Consider the following 19,840-nt stretch of genomic DNA (forward strand, 5'->3'; position numbering starts at 1 on the left):
AAAAAGGAGTGAGCCAAATTCTGCCATGGAGACCTTAGAGGAGAATTTTATTCTTCAAGTACTCCCTTATTCAAATATTTGAATAGAAATATTGTGTAGTGTGTACTCAGGAAACACTGTATTGATTTCAGTAGGTGTCATGCAGGACTGTAAGCAATCATGTACAAAAATAAACTTATTTTTGGAGATGACATCTTCAAAATTGCTTTCTGGTATGTCAGGAATCGCTTTGCTATGACTGCAGTTGATGTTTCAAGTGAAAATAATAGTCTACACAAAAGTCTGGTGAAGAGCAGAAATAAACAAAATTCCAGACTCTGTCTGTATGTGACAGAAAAACACAAAGAGAAAAATTATAAAGACAGATAAGCAATGTGCAACATGTCTACAGTATTGTTATAATTAACTCATTAATAATCCTCTATTTGGAATGATAGCTCACTCTGTAACATGAGTTGAATAAATTTTGTTTGTAATTTACTGAATAGTAAGTTACTGCTGAGAAAGTAAATAGGAAGCAAAAAGGAACACACAAAACCAAGTTTGAGGTTAATTAATTCCTCGAGTTATTTGGCAGTTGTTTGGCTTCGTGGTTTTATAAAATATACTGAACTAAATTAAAACTAGGACACAGTCTGAGTGAAAGCCAAGAAGAAAAAGTGGATCTACCTATTATTATTATTATTATTTACACATACATGAACACACATACAACAAAATGCAGGCACAAACATTGACTGTTTTCTTCCACTGCTAAAAACACTGCAAACTGGATGATAGTGAAGCTTCTGATTTTAAGTAGATCACAGAACAAGAGGCAGATGGATTAACTGAGATTTCAGGCAATACTAATGCATACAATTAGGCTATGTTTGAAAATTTAACATAAATGGATTCTTTCTTGAATTACTGCCCTGTTATGACTCTGTTCTGCTTCTGTAGAGTTATACCTATGATGAGCTTTTTCCCATCTTTACCAGTGGCACTTGGCTACCTTGAACAGCAGATGCATCTGGCATCTCAAGTAAAACTACTGTAATAAAAAATGCAAAATTTGTTAATTTTCTAGGATTTCTGTGTTCTGTAGCTCTCAAGAAGCAGACTTTTTTTTTCACTTCTTTTAGACAATTCCTCATGGTTTTAGCTTGTTTTGTCTGAGAATTTGGTAAAGACCTCTCATGAATTAATAGAACTACATCCATTGTTTTTCTGTCTGAGAACAAGTATGAACAAATGCATTCTTTGTCTAAAATAAACTTCTGACATCCATGACGTGCATACTGTTAGATGGGTCAGAGCAAAAGCTATGCAATCCATGTGGTTGTTTTCCAATTCCCTTAAGTTTGATGGAATTATGTGGAAGATAAAAATATAGCACTCACATACGTGTACTTTTTGCTCATTTGTGTACAGGTAACCACATTTAAATAATTATGTGTAGTCTATACGTACTTTTTTTTTGTTAGATCTTTAAGTTGTAGCATCAGCAAGATCAGAAATGTGATGTAATTTCAGTATAAAAGGCAAAATGTTTTCCTCATGTAAAAAGTAAGGTTATCTCCTTTTGTGTATCACTGTATAAGAATGTTAGGTGTGCCAGAGTGCTTCTTAGAAGCAGCTCACTCAAAGAGCACAGAGGTGGTAGGTAATACATGAAACAGGAACTCTCTCTGCAGAGGGAAAATGAGGTTCAGAATCTTTTGTGTGGGATGCATTAATTGAGCAATGGATTTATTTATTTATTTTTTTTTTTTAACTAGGGTCAGTGAGACTCCAGGGTGGCAAGAATGAGTTTGAGGGTACAGTGGAGGTTTATTTGAATGGAATCTGGGGAACAATCTGTGGGAGCCATTGGGACAATAATGATGCAACAGTCGTATGTCGACAGCTTGCACTTGGGTAAGTTTCAGTCTGAGTAAAAAACAGTCAACTTATTTTAATGTTTCAGTATAAAGGACAATCTATTTTGCAAATCCTAAGGGCTTTTTGTGTTTGATGATTGTTTTTTCTGTTTGAAAGTTGTTGAATGCTGAAGTTGTTCTTCCCAGAATCCTTTGCTTCTTTCAATTGTGTTGTACTTCAAAGAGGTTGCTGTGAGAATCAGTATTTCCTTTGAAAGCTGCATATGGGATCTGGAGAGGAGACGACCAGGGTAGATGCTTTGCTTTCAAAGTGAAAAGTATGAACAGGTCAGAAAAGCTTAGGGCGAACAAAAACTGCTTTACTAGACATCCGGGAAATGTCCAAAGCGGCAGAAATATGAGGTCTGATCTGGTTCTCACTTATGTAAGTGTCAATTAAGAACAGCTCCAGTGAGGTTACTGAATCTAGAAAAACGTAAAATGTGGCCAGAATTAGACTCTACATGGGATCCTAATCACAAGAAAATTCCTGGTTCTCAGGAGCATGGAGTTACCGTGGTAATCATCCATTCTATCCTGCCAAAAACCATCTGGGACTCATCCTAGTTTTTTGGAAGATGTGGTATTTTTGTTGTGCACATCTTCATCTAGCTAGATAATCTGTATGGTTTACTTTCAGCATGGCACATGGATAACAAAACCCCAAACCAGACAAGTTTTGCAGCTTTACATTTTCACAGGAACAGTTTACAGAGTTATAGCAATACTGGACAGGTTGAAAGTCCCTTCCCTCTGCTGTGAGAATGGAGTTAATCAACAGGATCCTTTAATGTAATTTGGTCATTAAACTCTAGAAAATGCCTATAGTGATACTGCAATTGCAATAGTAAGATGAAATTGAAGTAAGGATGAAAATGCCCATACCAAAAGGGAGTTTTAAAAATAAAATGCAATTGCAGCTTCTAAAAAAATCAATGCTGTTCAAGTTAGCAACCAAATTACTTGAATATCCCCCCTTAGCGCACCCCATTTGGTTTGCACTTTCTCAGTAAGTCACAAAGTATGGCTGGCTTTATTGCCTTTCTAACATTTCTTTCAGTCACATACCAAAGTATTGATTTTGTTTGCTACAAGCAGTAAGGGGCCTTTACAGCATACTTGCACTGTGACATTCCTAATCATTATTCCACTTTTTAAGACTGCTAGCCAGAACTAAATCTAAGCTGTTTTATAATGTTCAATACTAATCTGTACACACCATACCAACTTATAAAAATATGAGGATTAGATGAGATAAAAGTTCAGCCATCTGGAGGCCGTGATTTTGCTTACGGCTTCAGCTGTCTACATGCAATGTCTCCTTTCCTCATTTTCATGTAAGTTCTTTTTGCCTTCCATACCCCAAACATTTCAGTTGAACAAGACCGCTATTAGCAAAAGTAGTACAGTGATATGGGTGAATGGTTTGGTCTTTTCAACAGAAATGGCTTAAATCTGAATCCAGGCCAAAAAGCCCCAAGCAAACAGTAGTTGAAAGTTTCTGTTATCATGAGTGTTTGGCAGAAATTCGGATCTAAATACCACAAGGTGAACTCAGTAGGTATTATTGGTGCTTTTCAGGTGCTTCCATCTATCTGTTCCTTTGATTTTACAATATTTGGGCTTTGTTTTTAATTTATTGGGCATTATATGGAATAAAAGATGTCTCAATAATTGTTGCTGTAGATCCAGTATGGGAAGGAAAGGAAGCTCTTTATAAATGTTCTGGATGGATGGGAATGGCTGAATAGAGAATAATGGACAAGGGCCTGATCTAATGGAGTATGAGGTAGTTTCACTGTATGACATGTGTATGGGCAGAGCACTGGTACGTTTTAATGGAGTAAAGGAGAGGATAAGGGTGAAAGGCCCATTAACGTTACCTCTCCTGGAAGTATAACTGCAGCGGGCTGGTACTGTAGATTCACCTGTGGACTGTGGACTCTGTGTTGATTTTTGTAGTTAAGAACCAGGAGAACAGGAATGTAGCTGGCCCTGCAGCAACACAGGCCATTGTACTAAAATATCCCACAACAAAATGGTGAGAACTGGGTCACATCTGTTACTTTTCTTTGTGCAGAAGACAATGCTGAACTGTATGAAAATGTGATGAATTTACACTGCTGAAGAAAGCCCTTTCTTTTCTACTCCAAGATTTATATATGAGAAAATGTTCCACTTCCCCTCCTCCCACTCTAATGTCCTATCCTGATTATTCTTCTTACAGTGAAAAAGGTACAGCAAAACATGTACCATTTTCTGGACCGGGCCTTATTCCTGTTTACTGGAGTGAAGTGCGTTGTCATGGTGATGAAGAAAATATACTGTTATGTGAAAAAGACATCTGGCAGGATGGAACATGTCCTCAAAAAATGGCAGCTGCTGTCACATGTAGCTCTTCCCCGGGTAAAAAAAACACATATGGTTTGGTTAACTCCTTTGCTTATTTAAATAGAAGTAGTAATAATTACTTATTATTAAATTAGAAAAAAAATATTAAGACTTCTTGGAACAGGAAATTAAACAGATTGAATCATCGCACCATTAACTGTTTCAAATCCTTCTATGCTCTGCAAGCAGCAACTAGCAAATCCTTCTATGCTCTGCAAGCAGCAACTAGCTGAACCACTTTTTACCCTTCCATAATCAACACGCAAATTACTGCTTTGAGATGTAGGTTATGAGAAAGGGTGAAGCAGAGAGAACGTCTGGCTGTAAAAGTAGGATTGTTTGCCTCCACATCTTTTTTAAACTTTTAATAAAAAATTATTTATTTATTAATTTATTTTTCGACTCAGAAGTTGTCTTTGGTAGCTACATATGCTACATGTCAATTTGTTAGCTTTTCTTGAACAGTAGGGAGGGGCAGCATTTTCACAAACAGGCTATACCCTCTTTGGTACAGAATTGTTGGGATGACATTCTTTACTGTGAACATAGATGACATTGCACAAGGAACGGCAAAGTTTTTGCCCTACTCTGCATATATTTAAAAAAGGTCCAAGTCTTCCTAGCTGAAGATTGCTACCTCACACATCACTCACGCAAGTCAAAATGATACTTTTAGGAAAAAAAAAGTATTATTAATGTTTTTAAGATATTTCAGATTATTTTAATGAACATGATGAACGGCAACTAAATGGGCAATTATGCCATCAGATTTAAGATATTGCTGACCTTGAGGAAGGCTAGGCTGGCAGTGCTGAGGAGCTGGCAATGGCAATCTCTTCAGTTGTAACCAAAACATGTATGGCTGCAGCCAGTTCTGTGCTGCCATTCCTTTCCTACTTACATTCCTATCCAAAGGCAGATGCATTTTTGTCCTAAAGCTCCACTATTCATGAGGAATATTTTGATAAATTACTTTAACAAATCATTTTGGTGTTGATTGAGAAAACTACAGTGTAGAGGGAAGGCAGAATCTTTTTAAGCTAGGAGACAAGTTGAAGGACCAAAGCAGGATAAATAGTTTTGCCTAAAGAAACTGAAAAATATAAATTTGCAAATTACACTTTTAGGTCATAAGGTTTTCCTTCTGTTTATGGACATTTTCACCAGAGAACTTTATTTTGATTAGATAAATTTATTAAAGGACCGGTGTCTGTTTCAATAATGCTGAAAGGAAGTTTATCAGTAAGTTAGAGTCCAGGATATCTGAAAAGAATTGAACTGATCCTGAGTTTCGGCAAACTAAATGAAGCTTTCACGTTTTGCCGGTTCTACTGCAACTAGCCTTTTTAAATAACTATAAAAAACCAGATTTCATACCAGTGAAACAGTAAGATGAAATTGGATAAATGCCCTCAATTTTCTTTTTTTTAAGCCAAGAAATCGATGAAATAGTAGCATTAATTGGTTTGAAGGCCTACACAAAAATTAATCACACTTTAAATCATTTGAATGTTAGATATGGTGAAACTTTAAAATAACCTTTTAAATACTAGAGATATATATTTTTTAATATGGTTTTAAGCTGTTTCCATTATTATAGCTTTATGCAGAAGTGATGATTTCAAGACAATTTCTTGCTGGACCAGAAAAGGGCTAATGATTTGAAAGGATCAAAAATCAAACCTTATCTCAGAAACTGGAAGGGAACAATACTTGCACAATATTAAAGTGAGACTCCACAGTCAATGAGATTTCACTGCTCTGACTGGAATCACCAAAGGAATGAGAAAAGATGAGGATGAATTTCTATTTCTATGGCAATGAAAGAATTTTCGCCTCTTACTTCAGATTTTACCTTCTGGAACCAAGCCTATACAGAGCCAATTTTGCTCTTCCTGGTAGAAACACAGCTCTACTGACTGATTGTAGTATTTGGCCTTACAGCCATAAGTATCTGCAAACACTTTGACACTTAAGTAACTCAGGATCAGTATGGTTACTTGTCTGTATAATGTTCTTCAGCTACTGAGAGTGGAGCTTAGGGGAACTAATTTCTAAGAAGTTTAATTTCAGGTTTTCCATCTAACTAGAAAAAATAAAGTGTGGTTCTTGACTGATGTCAGAGAAACCATTAAGCCATCTTCTTTTTTCTTTACTATCAGGATAACATTTTCGGAAAGAAATGACCTTTTCCTATATTCTATGTGTGATCACAGCCCCTGTCTTTACTCCGATCCGGCTGGCTGGTGGGAACAACGCTCATGAAGGAAGAGTAGAAGTCTACCATGCTGGCCAGTGGGGGACTGTCTGTGATGATCAGTGGGATGATGCAGATGCTGAAGTTGTCTGTCGGCAGCTTGGCCTTGGGTTTGTTTTTCTATGTATTTTCTATTCCAGCAGCAAAGCAGGAGAGTTAGTCAGATACATAGCTTGCAGTTGTCAAAAGATGCTTCTTTAAAATAGCACTAAGACTCTGAAGCAGTAACTAAGCTTATTTACAGAAGGTTCAGGTACAGCGCCATTACTTTCAATCCCTGGAACTTTGATTAATGGGATCCAGTTTTCAGTGTCATATGATAGGGGCAATTTTGTCTGTAGGACACACAAAGGATGTGTCTCAATAAATGCTGACTTTTTTGTGAAAACTCACTACAATTTCAGTAAAGCTTCAATCAAAAACTATAGGTGAAGAAAAGGAAGTTGCTTTGACTGTTAAAATCCTTACATCCATTTTACTGAAGAGTCTTAACAGCCTCCTTGCTTTGGAGTAAAAGGACTGCTTTGTCAGAAAGGATATGTTTTTTGGCGTGCCTGTGAGAATCTCTCAAGATTTAAGTCACAAGTCTCTGAAGACTGTCAGTTTGCATATACTGAGTAGAGATCTGTTTGAAGTTTTGACAAGGTAAGCTTGTCAGCGATTCTGTCTGGACTAAGCACGGTCCATAATATAGTCACAGCAGCAGAACAGGATTTTCTTGCTCCTCTTCTGGACAGCCGGGGGTGATTTTGATACCACAGAGAAGATAAGCATTCAGTATTTGAGGAAAGATGCCACAGAAGTGGGAGGCAAAGAGGAGTACTGGAGTAATCAGAGAGGAAGGAGGAAAGCACAATTGGGATGAAAGGCCAGATGGGTTGAAGAAGGAAAGAACTAGGAGCAAGATGCAGAGAAGATACTAAAATGTAAACCCAAGGAGGAGAAGGGGATTATGTCTGAGACAGACTGGATGAGAACTAAGCAGGTCAGTGCAGAGGAGACTGGAACAGAACTCGCCTGTTCAACCCTGTTGGGATTATGAAGAATTAAAAGAAGTGGCATTGAAGGTAGCAAGCTTTGTGGCATTAATGGGTGGCCCCCAGAGTGTACTTGTTTTGTAATGTGAAACAGACCTTGGACTGCTAGTGCCATCCAAATTAGCTCAAAAGGATGAGAACTGTGCAGTACTTAAAAAGCTCCTAGATCTCCTGGTGAGCCACGTGGGAATCAACATGCTCCTCTGACATCAGATTCTCATTTTTCCCCAGTTTATTTTATGCTATATTTCTATATTCCTGTACATTTTCAATTGGGAATACCTAATAGGAAGTCTACCTTCTTACAGGCTTTTTCTGCTTTTGAATTGGGCCACTATTAGTAAGTCTGGGGAGTTACTAAGCTATGCTTTACATTTCTGTATACTAATGAAAAATGTCATGCTCTTCACCTGCCTCCTTACTGATTATACTAAAACATTTGATTACTTATATTTAGTGTTCAGAAACTGCAGTTCTGAGATACTTCTAATTTGATTCATTTTTCTGAGTAAATAAATTGTATTAAGATGGTGCTAAGTCTTTTCAAAATATGTCTAGAGATTTACAGAAGTTCTCAAGTAATCAAGATGTCTTGACAAATGTGCTCATTACTGTGAAGTGACATTTTACCAACAGTGGCAGTAGACCAGTTATGAAGTAATAAAAATAATCTAAATTTACATACTGTTAATTCATCTGGAAACGTGCCACAAATTGTAAAAGTAAAGCATCTCAGTAACTAGCTTCCCACACCCTTTCAACTTTTCTGTAGCACTCCTATAAAACTTTGGAGTATTAATCTACCATTACTAGGTGAAAAATAATGATAATTTATTTTATTATTTGGTTTCATAAGTACTTTTTGCTTGATACAAATTGCCCTTGTTATAGTAATGGGATGTGTTGTCTCTGCTTTATTAGATGTCCAGAGAATCTTACTAGATTATGGTATAATTTGTTTTCAATATTCAGAGTAGTCAAGCATTATGTCTTTGACTTCAGCCAGCTTCTTAATGAATAAGGATTTTTTTTCTAACATTTTCTACACATTTGTACCAGCATCAGAATTAAAAAAATACACGAAATGGAAGCTATGTATGAGAATTTTCTTTTTGAGTAAAGTTCGTATTTATGCAAATACTACTCAATAAACTTAAATGAAGAGAATTTATCTTATACATATAAATGTTCCAAAGTACAATCATCTCAAAAAATACCAGTAAATCAGGCTTTGTGTAATAAGCCTGTAATATATTTAGGGTAATATTAATAAAAATAGGTATCCTGAACGTAGGCTTTTCAGTCCCTATTAATTGAATTCTACAAAAATAGCCCGAAGTGCTGAGAACTCACAGAGCCTATCTCGGTACATCAGAAAGAGACACTGTAAAACCAAGACATTTTCATTTATTTAGATGATTAAATATAAATGGGATACCTGGATTTGAAATAAGTATTACTCTTAGTGTATCCTATGGATTATATTTTCTTAGTTTACTATATAGTGATTCACAGTTTTAACCAGTTCAAAAAGCAGCTCTTTATGAAATACAAGAGATGGAGGACTTGGCTCTTTTTCTCATTACCAGCATTGCAAAATACAAGTGTTCAGTAAATTAATGCTACATATAAAAACGCATGGTTACTTAACAAACTAAATCAAAGAATAGTAAGGGCAATCAGGAAATGTTTGGAAATCTCAGGGAAAAATATAATTTCCAATCTATTAAAATTGTTCTGGCATTGCTAAAGGAAAAAAATTAGAGCATGATATCTGTTAATATGTTATTTGGAATTAGGAAGGTCATTCAGAAGAAAAGGTAATGTCTAATTAAAAATCTCTCTCTCAAAAAAAAGTACTAGCTTCTGACTGAAGCTATGTGTTTTGCTAAAATGTTGCCTGCTGAGTGTTTTAAGATATTTTTGGTTTGCTTACCTGCTTCTTTGAAGCAATCGCAGATTATAACTCTTCTCCCTACTGAGTAAACAACACCTGCTTTTTGATATTTTCAATGTTCTCCACCACTTGAAGAAGGCATCTGGGCTTCAAAGAAACAGTCTGAAAATCAGCAGTGCATTTTCAAGATTATTGAAGCACATTAGCTTGAAAATATTAAAAACAAATTGATTTTAAACAAAATGAAAATGCAAACCACAGATTATTTACCTTTTTTGTGTGTGCTTTTATTTACAGAGCACTACCATCTACACAGTGTCTACCATGAATCTCCACATCCATCCTTTTTGTATGACTTTTTCCTGATCCTGATTTAATTTTTCTAAGCCTCTTACTGTTGTTATTTTTCCCATACTCCTTTACTGTTTACCAGGAATTTGTATAATTGCTAACTGTAAATTTAGTATTGTTTTCCTTTTAAAAAAGAGAGAACAGAGATTGCTACAGATTTATACAAAGCACTAGAAATGAAATCCACACCTATCTAAATCCATATGTGGATTAATGAGTCAGTGCCTTAAAAACATGAACTACTGCAATTTACATTAAAAAAAAAAAATCACAGCAATGTACTATTCTGACACACAGTCACAAAAGCCAATTAAGAGTTTGAATGATTACATCCAGAAACAAAATAGTCAAGACCTGTCATGTTTTCAGTATAAGCATAACATACCATTCCTGTTAGGTGTTACGTGACAATATATGGCTGGTAGTGGAAAACTCTCTTTAAAGCAAATAAATAATTAGTATAGAGCCCCGCACCCAAACTCTATGTTAATTAATTTAAACTAATCCTTTAGATAGGTAAATTACTATAGTAAAAAATTTAGATAGATATTTCAGTCTTAAAAGTTGAAAAAGACAACAGTTCTTGAGAATACTCCTATAAAAACTAGACTGGATATATGAACAGAGAAACTATTGAGTGGAAAGAAACCAAACCACGAAGAACATTTACATATGAAAGACATGGTATCTTAAATAGAATTGGAAGAATCCTGATAGATCATCAAGTGTTAAACACTGCATAATTTCTGTAATGCTGAAACAATGGAGTGTTTTCAATTTACGTAGGTTTTTCTGCTCAAAATCCTCTATACTGACATGAAAGAGTATAACACACACAAGGGTAGTCATTGGTCTGTGTTCTGTTCTTATTTCTACCACTGATTGGTAGTATGACAATGTCCAGTCACTCAAGATCTCTTTGCTGTGTTTTTTACATGACTAAATGTTTTTTACATGACTAAACAATCACTTTCATCTGCCCCATCCGGGTATCTGAGATTGATTAATGTGCTTTGAGGACAACATATGAAAGTCACTGTAGAAATAGATATCGGATTATTTTTACTACATATAAACATCAAATGGAAATTAAAATTAGAATCCTCATACCCAAGCTGTACTTCTATAATCTCTTCTAGGAAAGTTATGCTTAAAAATCAAAAGGGACAGAAAAGGAAAATCTCATAGATACAAAACAGTAGAAATTGATGTTCTAAGTATGTTCAAACCCTGGAAGTGTGGAAGTGGTAGGTATAAATCACTCCATAGCCTCAGCTGAGACTGAAGGTGGCTGTGGAACCACATCACATTACATGACACCATGCAGACTGCATGGTCAATTCCCAGTGCAGTGGCTATTTAGGCAGTCCCATCGGCTATTCTAGAAGCTGGCTATGCACCATTTTAGCTCTTTGCGCTGAGCCCCAGACTCTTCGGCTTGCTTGTTCTTGACTGGGTGTTTGTTACATTTCCACAGGGGTGTTGCCAAGGCGTGGAGCCAGGCTTACTTTGGAGAAGGCTCAGGCCCCGTGCTGCTGGATGAAGTGCGGTGCACGGGAAATGAACTGTCGATAGAACAGTGTCCAAAAAGCTCCTGGCGAGAACACAACTGTGGCCACAAAGAAGATGCTGGCGTTTCCTGCACACCTCTCACAGGTACTTCAGTTACCAATAATCACACAGGAAAAGTGACAAATGCAGAGTTCACAACTCTGGAGAGAGAATCTTTAAAGTTTACAGATGCACAAAACCCCACAGTAATAAAGTGTTCTGGCAGTATCAAAATGAACCAGCTATGGAAATTTTACAGGTACAGAAAATCTCATTATTCAACACAAAGCCTTGGTTCCTCAGTAACATGCTAACTGCCAATTTACTACGCGGGGCATGCCTTAACTGTGTATCACATCTAGCAGTGGCAGTAAGCATTTCAGCATAAAAGCAATGGGAAATAACCGAACAGACAAAGAATAAGATACGGTGTATATAAAGTGAAATCACGTAATCAGAGCCCACTCCCGCGGACTTGGCATGTAATAAGGGATTGGGGGATCAATATCTTGTGCTATTTCTCTTGCACTTAAGCAACTGAATTATGCAATGCTTCACAGCTGACTGGGTGCACTATGGCATTTCTTTTACCTTCTCATTAAATAACACCTAGTCATCAGCACTAGATTTAGTAGTCTAATATTCTGATCAGATGCAGTAAATGCAATGTTATTAATTTTGTTTTAGAACAATAATTGGACCTAAGAAAAACTGATTCTTGTTTTTGTTTTTCCTTACTTGTTAATGACACAGATGGTGCATTAAGACTAACAAGTGGGAAAGGCAGTCATGAGGGACGCCTGGAGGTCTATTATACTGGGCAGTGGGGCACAATCTGCGATGATGGGTGGACAGAGCTGAATACACAGGTGGTTTGCCGGCAGCTGGGATTTAAGTAAGATTACTTGGTATTAGATACCTGACTCTTTGACTTGACAATGATGACAAACATTTACATGAACCCTACATTATTCAAGCATCTGATTTTTTTAGTATCAGCTGAGTGCTTCATAGAAACTACAGAGTTAAAATCCATGAAAGCCTGCTTCCCTCAGTCTCAAAGAGAAATTTATGGCCTCAGTTTAGGTAGAAGAAAAAGCTTCAGCTGAGGTTGTGATTCAGCAGCCTGTATTCACCAGGTTCCTTCCAATCATCTTTTTGGCTAACTGAGATCAATGCACACGCTAGAGAGAAAAACTGATTTGTTGTATTCTGTTTTGCCTATAAAAGTTTGATTCTTCAAAATCTTTGCTTGTCGAACAGTCATTAAAAATCACAGAGATTTTCAAGGTATAAGTTCTTCTGGATCTAGCTCAGAAAAAAACCACAGTCTGGCCCTGGAACACTGTTATGTATTGAAAAGCATATTTTAGAAAAAATCCCATTAGAGTTTCATGCATTCACTCTTCACTACTTTTCCTACTGACTGTGGCTACAAAGATACACTCTCACAAGGCGACTGTTGTCTTGCCTTCAGATTATAACAGCTCACATTAAAAAAAAAAATTTGTCTCATTTTTCCTCATGTACTAAGAACATGCTTTTAAGTCTCAAAGTCAGTGAGACAGCCACATGCTTGGTTGAAAGGAGGCCTCAATCAAAGGTATTAGATTCTCAAGTTTGTATTAATGTAACAGTAATTCTTTAGAAAAACATCACCAAAGAAGCAGCATATGGTCCTCTCATTTAATTTAATGCTAACTGAACCTGCTCTGTCATGGTGAACACCGTTTACTGTTACTACTTGAGAAACCTTTATTTCTTCAGGTATAATTTATTTCCTCTCTATTGCTTAAGTATCACATGCCCTCTGATCACTGTGGACCAAAACGTTACGTATACACATGTGTTATGCAGGTATGGAAAAAGTGCACCTGAGAGCTACTCAGAAGGAAGCTCTGGGCCCATCTGGTTGGATGATGTCAGCTGCTCGGGGAAGGAGACAAACCTTCTGCAGTGCTCAAGGAGAGAGTGGGGAAAGCATGACTGCAACCATCAGGAGGATGTCAGACTCATTTGCCATCCAGACAACGACAGCCATAAACTCTCATTTGGTAAGTCATCTCTTTGGTAAAGTCACAGTATGAGCATTGTGGTGGGTGCAGATCGGAGCAAAGTATAGTATACTTAAGGATGCTCAAAATCTTAGTATTTGGAAGACACGTGCAAAGAAGTAACAGACAGGGAAAAAAGCTCACTTTTCTCCTGAAAATCATAGGAAGTAACCAAGCTTTGTTCAAAGGAACATAAACAGTCAGAACATTGAAGATCAACACAAATCTGTAAAGTAACAAAGTCAGATTCCATAGATCCTGTTCTCTCTATCTTCACCAGATTTTAGACCTATTCAGCACTTCCTAACGGTATGCTGCATTTCACTTGGCACTCTCCATGTTCTAAGTAACTGTCTCATGCTATCAAACGTTGGAGATGTACCCAAGCACTGAGGAATACAAATCAATAGTATATCCCCCTATGGCCCTATATTCAGATAATCCAAAAATAGATATGGAGAAAGAGGGGAAGTTCAGAGATAGCAAGAAGGAAGGGTGAGAAGCATGAAATTATTTCTTTATTACTATTGTCTATCATTTACATTGTGCCTGGGTGAATGGGACCCCCTTGCTGACCAGGACAGAATAATACTACAAACACAGATCAAAGAGCCACTTCCAACATCAAAAAGCCTACAAACTTGTATGAAAAAAGAATGAAAAGACAAACAAGAAAAGAAGTGAGAGAAAAATAGTAATTACACAGTGGCACTGTAGAACAAAATGTACACAAACAAATACCAAAGAGTCCTAAATCCACATGCAGATAATTAAACAAGAATTCTGGCTATCAGATATGCACAGTAAAAGTTACAGGGGAACAATGGGTTGCTCAGCAATTCTGAAAAACAGCTTCATTTTTAGAATTTACTACCTACAAAGTTTGTAGCTTGTCAGTTGGTAGCCTTTTACAAAATTGTTGCTGGTATTCTTTAGTTTACCCAAGTATATTTTAGTCAATTTTGAAATTAGAATTAAAACTAGTGGAGTTAGATTCACAGCTTCTACTGAAATGTAATGGATTTGTATGCCTGGGTGCCTGAAGTTCTCTGGACATTATAGACTGAAGGCCTAACCTGCAAACTAAGACACTGAATACTGCACGACATTGCTACCTGTTATAACAACAATCAGCATTTCCACATGTACTTTTCTAGTCTCTCCCTCTTTATAGTCTTTTTCTTTATAGCCTTTTGACCTCTCACAGTCCAATGAATGTTTTATGTTGCAGTACAGTGCAATTATGGTAGATGATGTCAAATCATATTTGGTAGAAAGAATTTTCTCAGACCAAAAATAACAGGAATTCAAATCATGACTGCTGTCTTTACAGATGCAAACCATCTGTGCTGCTTTGCTCAAATTCCTATAAAATATAATCTTAGCTGAAGGAGGTCTGGTTCAGTTAAATGCATCCATATGGTAACATTCTCACATCCCCCATTACCAGAAAGTTATATTAATTTTGTGCTCATAAATATGTATTTTTTTTCTATAACACAAGAAAATGAGGTAACAATAAAATAGCTATACTGTGTCATTAATATCTCATGCCTCTAGCTGGGTAATATAATCTTCACCTAAATCATATTCTTCCAGAATAACACATAATTTCAACAAGAAAATGAAGACAGCGTATCTGACATTTCCTACAAGATTTCTGATTGGAAACTGGACAAAGACTCTATTGTTACCATTTACTTCCCAGCATTTGAGAAAGCCTTTTTTCTCCCTGTAAGGATGAATTCAGTGGAAAAATATGAGAAATTAGTAGACGATATGACTTGCAGAAATACAGACATTAAGGAACACTAAAAATGAGATAGAATACACTACAACAACTACAACATTCGTTTAGTATCTAAGATCATGACAATGTAGTTAAACAGAAAGTTGGTGAAGTTAATTCATGTAACTGTCCAGACAGTATGAACACCAGTATAAATAATATGCTTTAAATGGTATTTGAAGCAAACAGACTTTAATTTTGTTTTCAAATCTTTCCTCTTTTAATTAATGAATTAGGCCAGATTTAACTACCTCTGATCCAGAGTAAGGTTTGGTATATGAAAGTTATTCATACCCTAAATTAATCTAAATTAAGTATCAAATGCAAATGTCCCCGAATACTACTTTATTTAAGAGCATGATTAAGTAATTTCTTACCCCTACAGATTTAGAAAAGATTAGGAACAGGTCAGAAGAATGAGGAACAGTCTTTCCAATTATTCTAAACAGAAACTCTCATTAGTGTATTAAGAATTCTAAAGTATGACATACTAAAAGATTTAGAAGGTGATTCTCACTTAAACATTATAAAGAGGCCTCAGAGGAATTCATAACTGTTTCAAGGCTACTTGCATGCTATAAAGGAGTTTTAACATAAGCGAGAATCAAATTTTAACTACAGGCCAAGCACTGAACGAACCATGATTAATTAAGTCTGACTAATCCACATAAGTGAGATTTTTTATTATGAACATATCTGAATAAGCAATCAATTTAAATTGCTAGAAAATAATCACGCATTAGTCTAGAATAACATGCTGTAGAACATTATGCTATCAGACAAAATACGCTACAGAACTGCATGCATAATCATAAGGAGTAACTGAAGTTCAACACAATGCTGTACTTTTTTGCTGAGATAGTGGTTAAGAGGAGTGGTAGCGACCAGTTTGAGAATGAACTGAGATATAATTAAATTCACCCATAAAGTTTCTGCAAGGAAAACATGTCCAGCTTGTATGGGTATCATATCAAAGATATCTCAGGTGTTTTCTGCCTTTATAGGGAGAAATGTTCTGTGCCCACTGTGGTAAAATTCTGAGCTATATCACATTTTTATGAAATGAAGGAACCAGATGAACTCTGAAGTTCAAAATACAGTAGTATTTCATATTTGTCTTGTAATTTGAACAAACCACTTCCTTTTGCCAGCCAGGATAAAATATGACTACTTTAACAACTGACATTAGGCTTGTTAAACATGAACATCAGTTGACCTTATATACTGAACACTATGAAAATGACTTGAAGTACTAGTTCTTGCTTCTGTTGTTGTGAGTTGTTGTGAGCTGACAGCAGTAATTTATTCCCAGGTCCTCCCATCAGGCTGATGGATGGTGAAAATAAGAAGGAAGGACGTGTAGAGATTTTTATCAATGGCCAGTGGGGCACAATTTGTGATGATGGATGGTCTGATAAGGATGCAGCTGTAGTCTGTCGACAGCTTGGCTACAAGTAAGAAAACTCATTAAGATGTTTCTCAAGTTATCTGTTTGCTGTATCTAAAAATGTTAATTTTCTGCAACTGAGTATTACCAACTTATGTCCGATAACATAATACATGCCTTTTAAAACTTGCCTGTTTGGCATTCTTTGAGAAAAGTGTATTTATACTATTCATTTGAGAAGTAGTAAGGCTATGTCTTCAAAATGAGTATTCATTAACTAGCATAATTGGGAAAAGGAATTTTAATATTCAAAGGTATATAACAGTCTGACTGGCAAATGAAATGCAAGTTAATGCTAGTTATTAAAATTTTTTTTAGAAGTTAAATATTCCAAATTACTAAGCTATTGACTAAATACTATATTTTATTTGTCCCTTATGGTGCTACATGTCTATATGATATAAACATATTACACCATTTATTTACTTATTTATTCACACTTAGTTGCACTAGTGTAACTGAGAAGAGAATTTGATTTAGTGTACCTGCTCTGTGCTCTTTGCCACTCGAACTGTTCTTAATTTACTTCTTTCATTGTCTGTTTTCAGATTTCTAAACTTTTTTAAAAGCCAGACTGAAATTTCTAGTTTGGAAAAAATGAGGGAAACTACTATTAACATGTAGAATACCACAGATGATTACATATGCTGTGAACTATGTAGATTCTCTGTTTTGTTTCTGATTTTGTGTGAGAGCTCTGTGTTCCACCAGACTTTAGTGACGATTTTCATTCATGTAATGATTTTTATATTGAGTCATCTGTAGTCAACACAGAAAAACTTAAGGTACCTAAATGCTAGTGCTTTAGTGATTTGATGTAACAGTATACACAGAAAAACCCTGGGGAATTTAAAATGACTTTTTTATCACACTAGCAAAGAAAATACAAATGTTCAGAACCTAGACTTGGTTTACCATAGTTTACTGAAATTGTCTGGAACTTAGCTAAAATTTCAGGGGTAATGGTTGTATAGTTTTAAAGAGTTCTTGATCTGTTTTCATTGAAAGGTATAATTTTGCATATTATTAATATTTACCTTTTGTGAACCTTAATGATGACTTTGAAATCGTTATAGATTCTAACATAGCTGTTAAATTTTTTAATGAAATATAGCAACAGGTCAGTGTCCACTGTCACAAGGCGTGGATGTGATTTCTGCAGATTCAGATGTAGACACACCAGCTATTGAATTCCCAGTTTCACGTTTTTTTCTCCTTCATTTACTGATCTGGCTTGACTTGATGTAGCTTGGAGATTTGATAAAACTGTTATAACAGAGGATTATGGCTTTGGCCTGCATGACAGTAATTTAAATAAGCTTCATTTAATATAGGAATAGACCTGACAGGACAAAACCACCCTCTAATTAAAACTACCACAATGTATACGTGTCACTTTTGAACTAAGTCGCTTAAGCAGGCTTACACCACTCATAAGCAATTTTTTTCTGGATGCCTAGGAGCAGTAAAGATGTAACAACTACAGGGCAGACATATAAATAGCAGAACTAATATGATATCCAGAACACTAGTGAAATACAACAGGAAACTAGTGAAATGTCTTCTCTGAATGTATCTGTAAAGAAATTTCAGCTTAAGAAATACAAATCATGTTAATCTGTTTGCTGTATCTAACAACGTAAAGTTTGTGCAACCAAGTATCATCAAACTATGTCTGAACAAATAATATATGCCTTTTAAAAATTGTCTGGTATTCGTTTAGTAAAGCATATTTATAGGTAGCAGTAGGCTATGGCTTCAAAACTACAAAACTTGACTTGTATTATCACTCAATCATTCATTCATTTAGTCAGCTTCATCCTCAGCCTCTCTGGCCTTTTATATCTCTCCCTCAGATGATCAAACTCAACCACTTATCCCCATGTTCTGTTTTTAAATCTCTGCAAGGACAGACAGTTGGCTGGATTCTCAATTTGTGTCATGTCAGAATGGGGGTTTAACATTATAGGATACAACAGAGCACATGTTTCCTCAAGGACTAGGAATAGACACATTTTAGAAATCTAAAATTAGGTTCCAAAAATTGGGAGAGCTTGTCGGAAATGCTGGATCTTGGTGACCCTATGTCTAGACAGTTGCATTCCACAAACCCAACTATGCCATTACATGCACTGATGAGCTGGAATTGCTTCTGGGCCTAGGAGTTCATGCACAGATCTTTTTGCTGAAGTTCAAAGTATATTCAGTGGTGACTTGACTGTTTCAAAGCAAGGCTGGGGCTTCTGGGTTTATGCACCTGAGCTTAAGGGTTGATGAATGTTGTTTCTTTAGAAATAAACACATCATGAGCTTTTCCTGGGAGGAATTAAAAAAGCACCTAATACTGAAGTTGACATCAGTTTTCATTAAGACTGATCACAAAACTAAACAGTATCATTCAACTCCCTTTACAATGCTATGTTTGATTCTCAAGTCTTTCCTCCTGTGGAATTACATTCCTTAGGGGAAAAAAAAAAAAATAATAAATGTGTGATTTTTTTAAGTGGGAGAAAAGACTGCCTTAAAAAGGAAGACTTGTGTAAGCAAAGGGTGAACACTGACAAAATGGACTGAGTTTTTCCTGCATATATTATTCATATTGTCAATGCTTGCCAGTACATTTATTTTACAAAATCCTGCTTTGGAACATTCTCAGCCATTTACTAGGGTTCATTCTGAGACTGAAATAAGAAAATCCCTGAGTTGGCAAAATAACTAGGTTCAAAGCAATACTAGTTTTAAAGATGTCTCATTAAGCCAGTTTGTCAAATCCATGATTAACGTTAGAAAAACATAATATAAAGAACATTAGAAAACAGCCCTACTAATTGGCTAAAACCAGTCACAAAAACATAAAAATAATTAATAGCACCCTAATCAAAGTATGCTTATGGCAAGATAAACACTAAGAGAACACACATCTTTTCTGAAGTACTACCTACTATGTGATTGGGTTTAACATACAAAAGTATTTTGTTAGAATGACTAAAGAGCAAAAGACGGTTTTAGAAGCTCTTGTACTTTAGTGAATTAAGTGGCCTGCTAAGATTGGACCTCGTTCATTTAGAATAGGCTTGTAAGAACGCACAGGCACTCCCCCACCCCCCCCAAATAATGAACACATATCCTGCCATTAGTACCCCAAAAATGATCTACTACAGGAAA

General features: G+C 36.0%; 1 protein-coding gene across 4 annotated transcripts in view; it reads left to right on the forward strand.

The window, feature by feature from the left end:
- The window catches only part of PRSS12 (serine protease 12), a 46,763-nt gene that overhangs the window by 7,489 nt on the left and 19,434 nt on the right, over nucleotides 1-19,840 (forward strand). For all 4 annotated transcript variants that reach the window (XM_069803710.1, XM_069803779.1, XM_069803626.1 and 1 more), the window contains exons 2-8: nucleotides 1,761-1,899; nucleotides 4,129-4,307; nucleotides 6,509-6,659; nucleotides 11,312-11,490; nucleotides 12,139-12,280; nucleotides 13,243-13,439; nucleotides 16,541-16,682. In XM_069803710.1, coding sequence (XP_069659811.1) covers nucleotides 1,761-1,899; nucleotides 4,129-4,307; nucleotides 6,509-6,659; nucleotides 11,312-11,490; nucleotides 12,139-12,280; nucleotides 13,243-13,439; nucleotides 16,541-16,682 — 1,129 coding nt within the window. The remainder of the gene's footprint in view (nucleotides 1-1,760; nucleotides 1,900-4,128; nucleotides 4,308-6,508; nucleotides 6,660-11,311; nucleotides 11,491-12,138; nucleotides 12,281-13,242; nucleotides 13,440-16,540; nucleotides 16,683-19,840) is intronic.

The sequence above is a fragment of the Haliaeetus albicilla genome, chromosome 1, assembly GCF_947461875.1.
Source record: "Haliaeetus albicilla chromosome 1, bHalAlb1.1, whole genome shotgun sequence".
Taxonomy (NCBI): Eukaryota; Metazoa; Chordata; class Aves; order Accipitriformes; family Accipitridae; genus Haliaeetus; species Haliaeetus albicilla.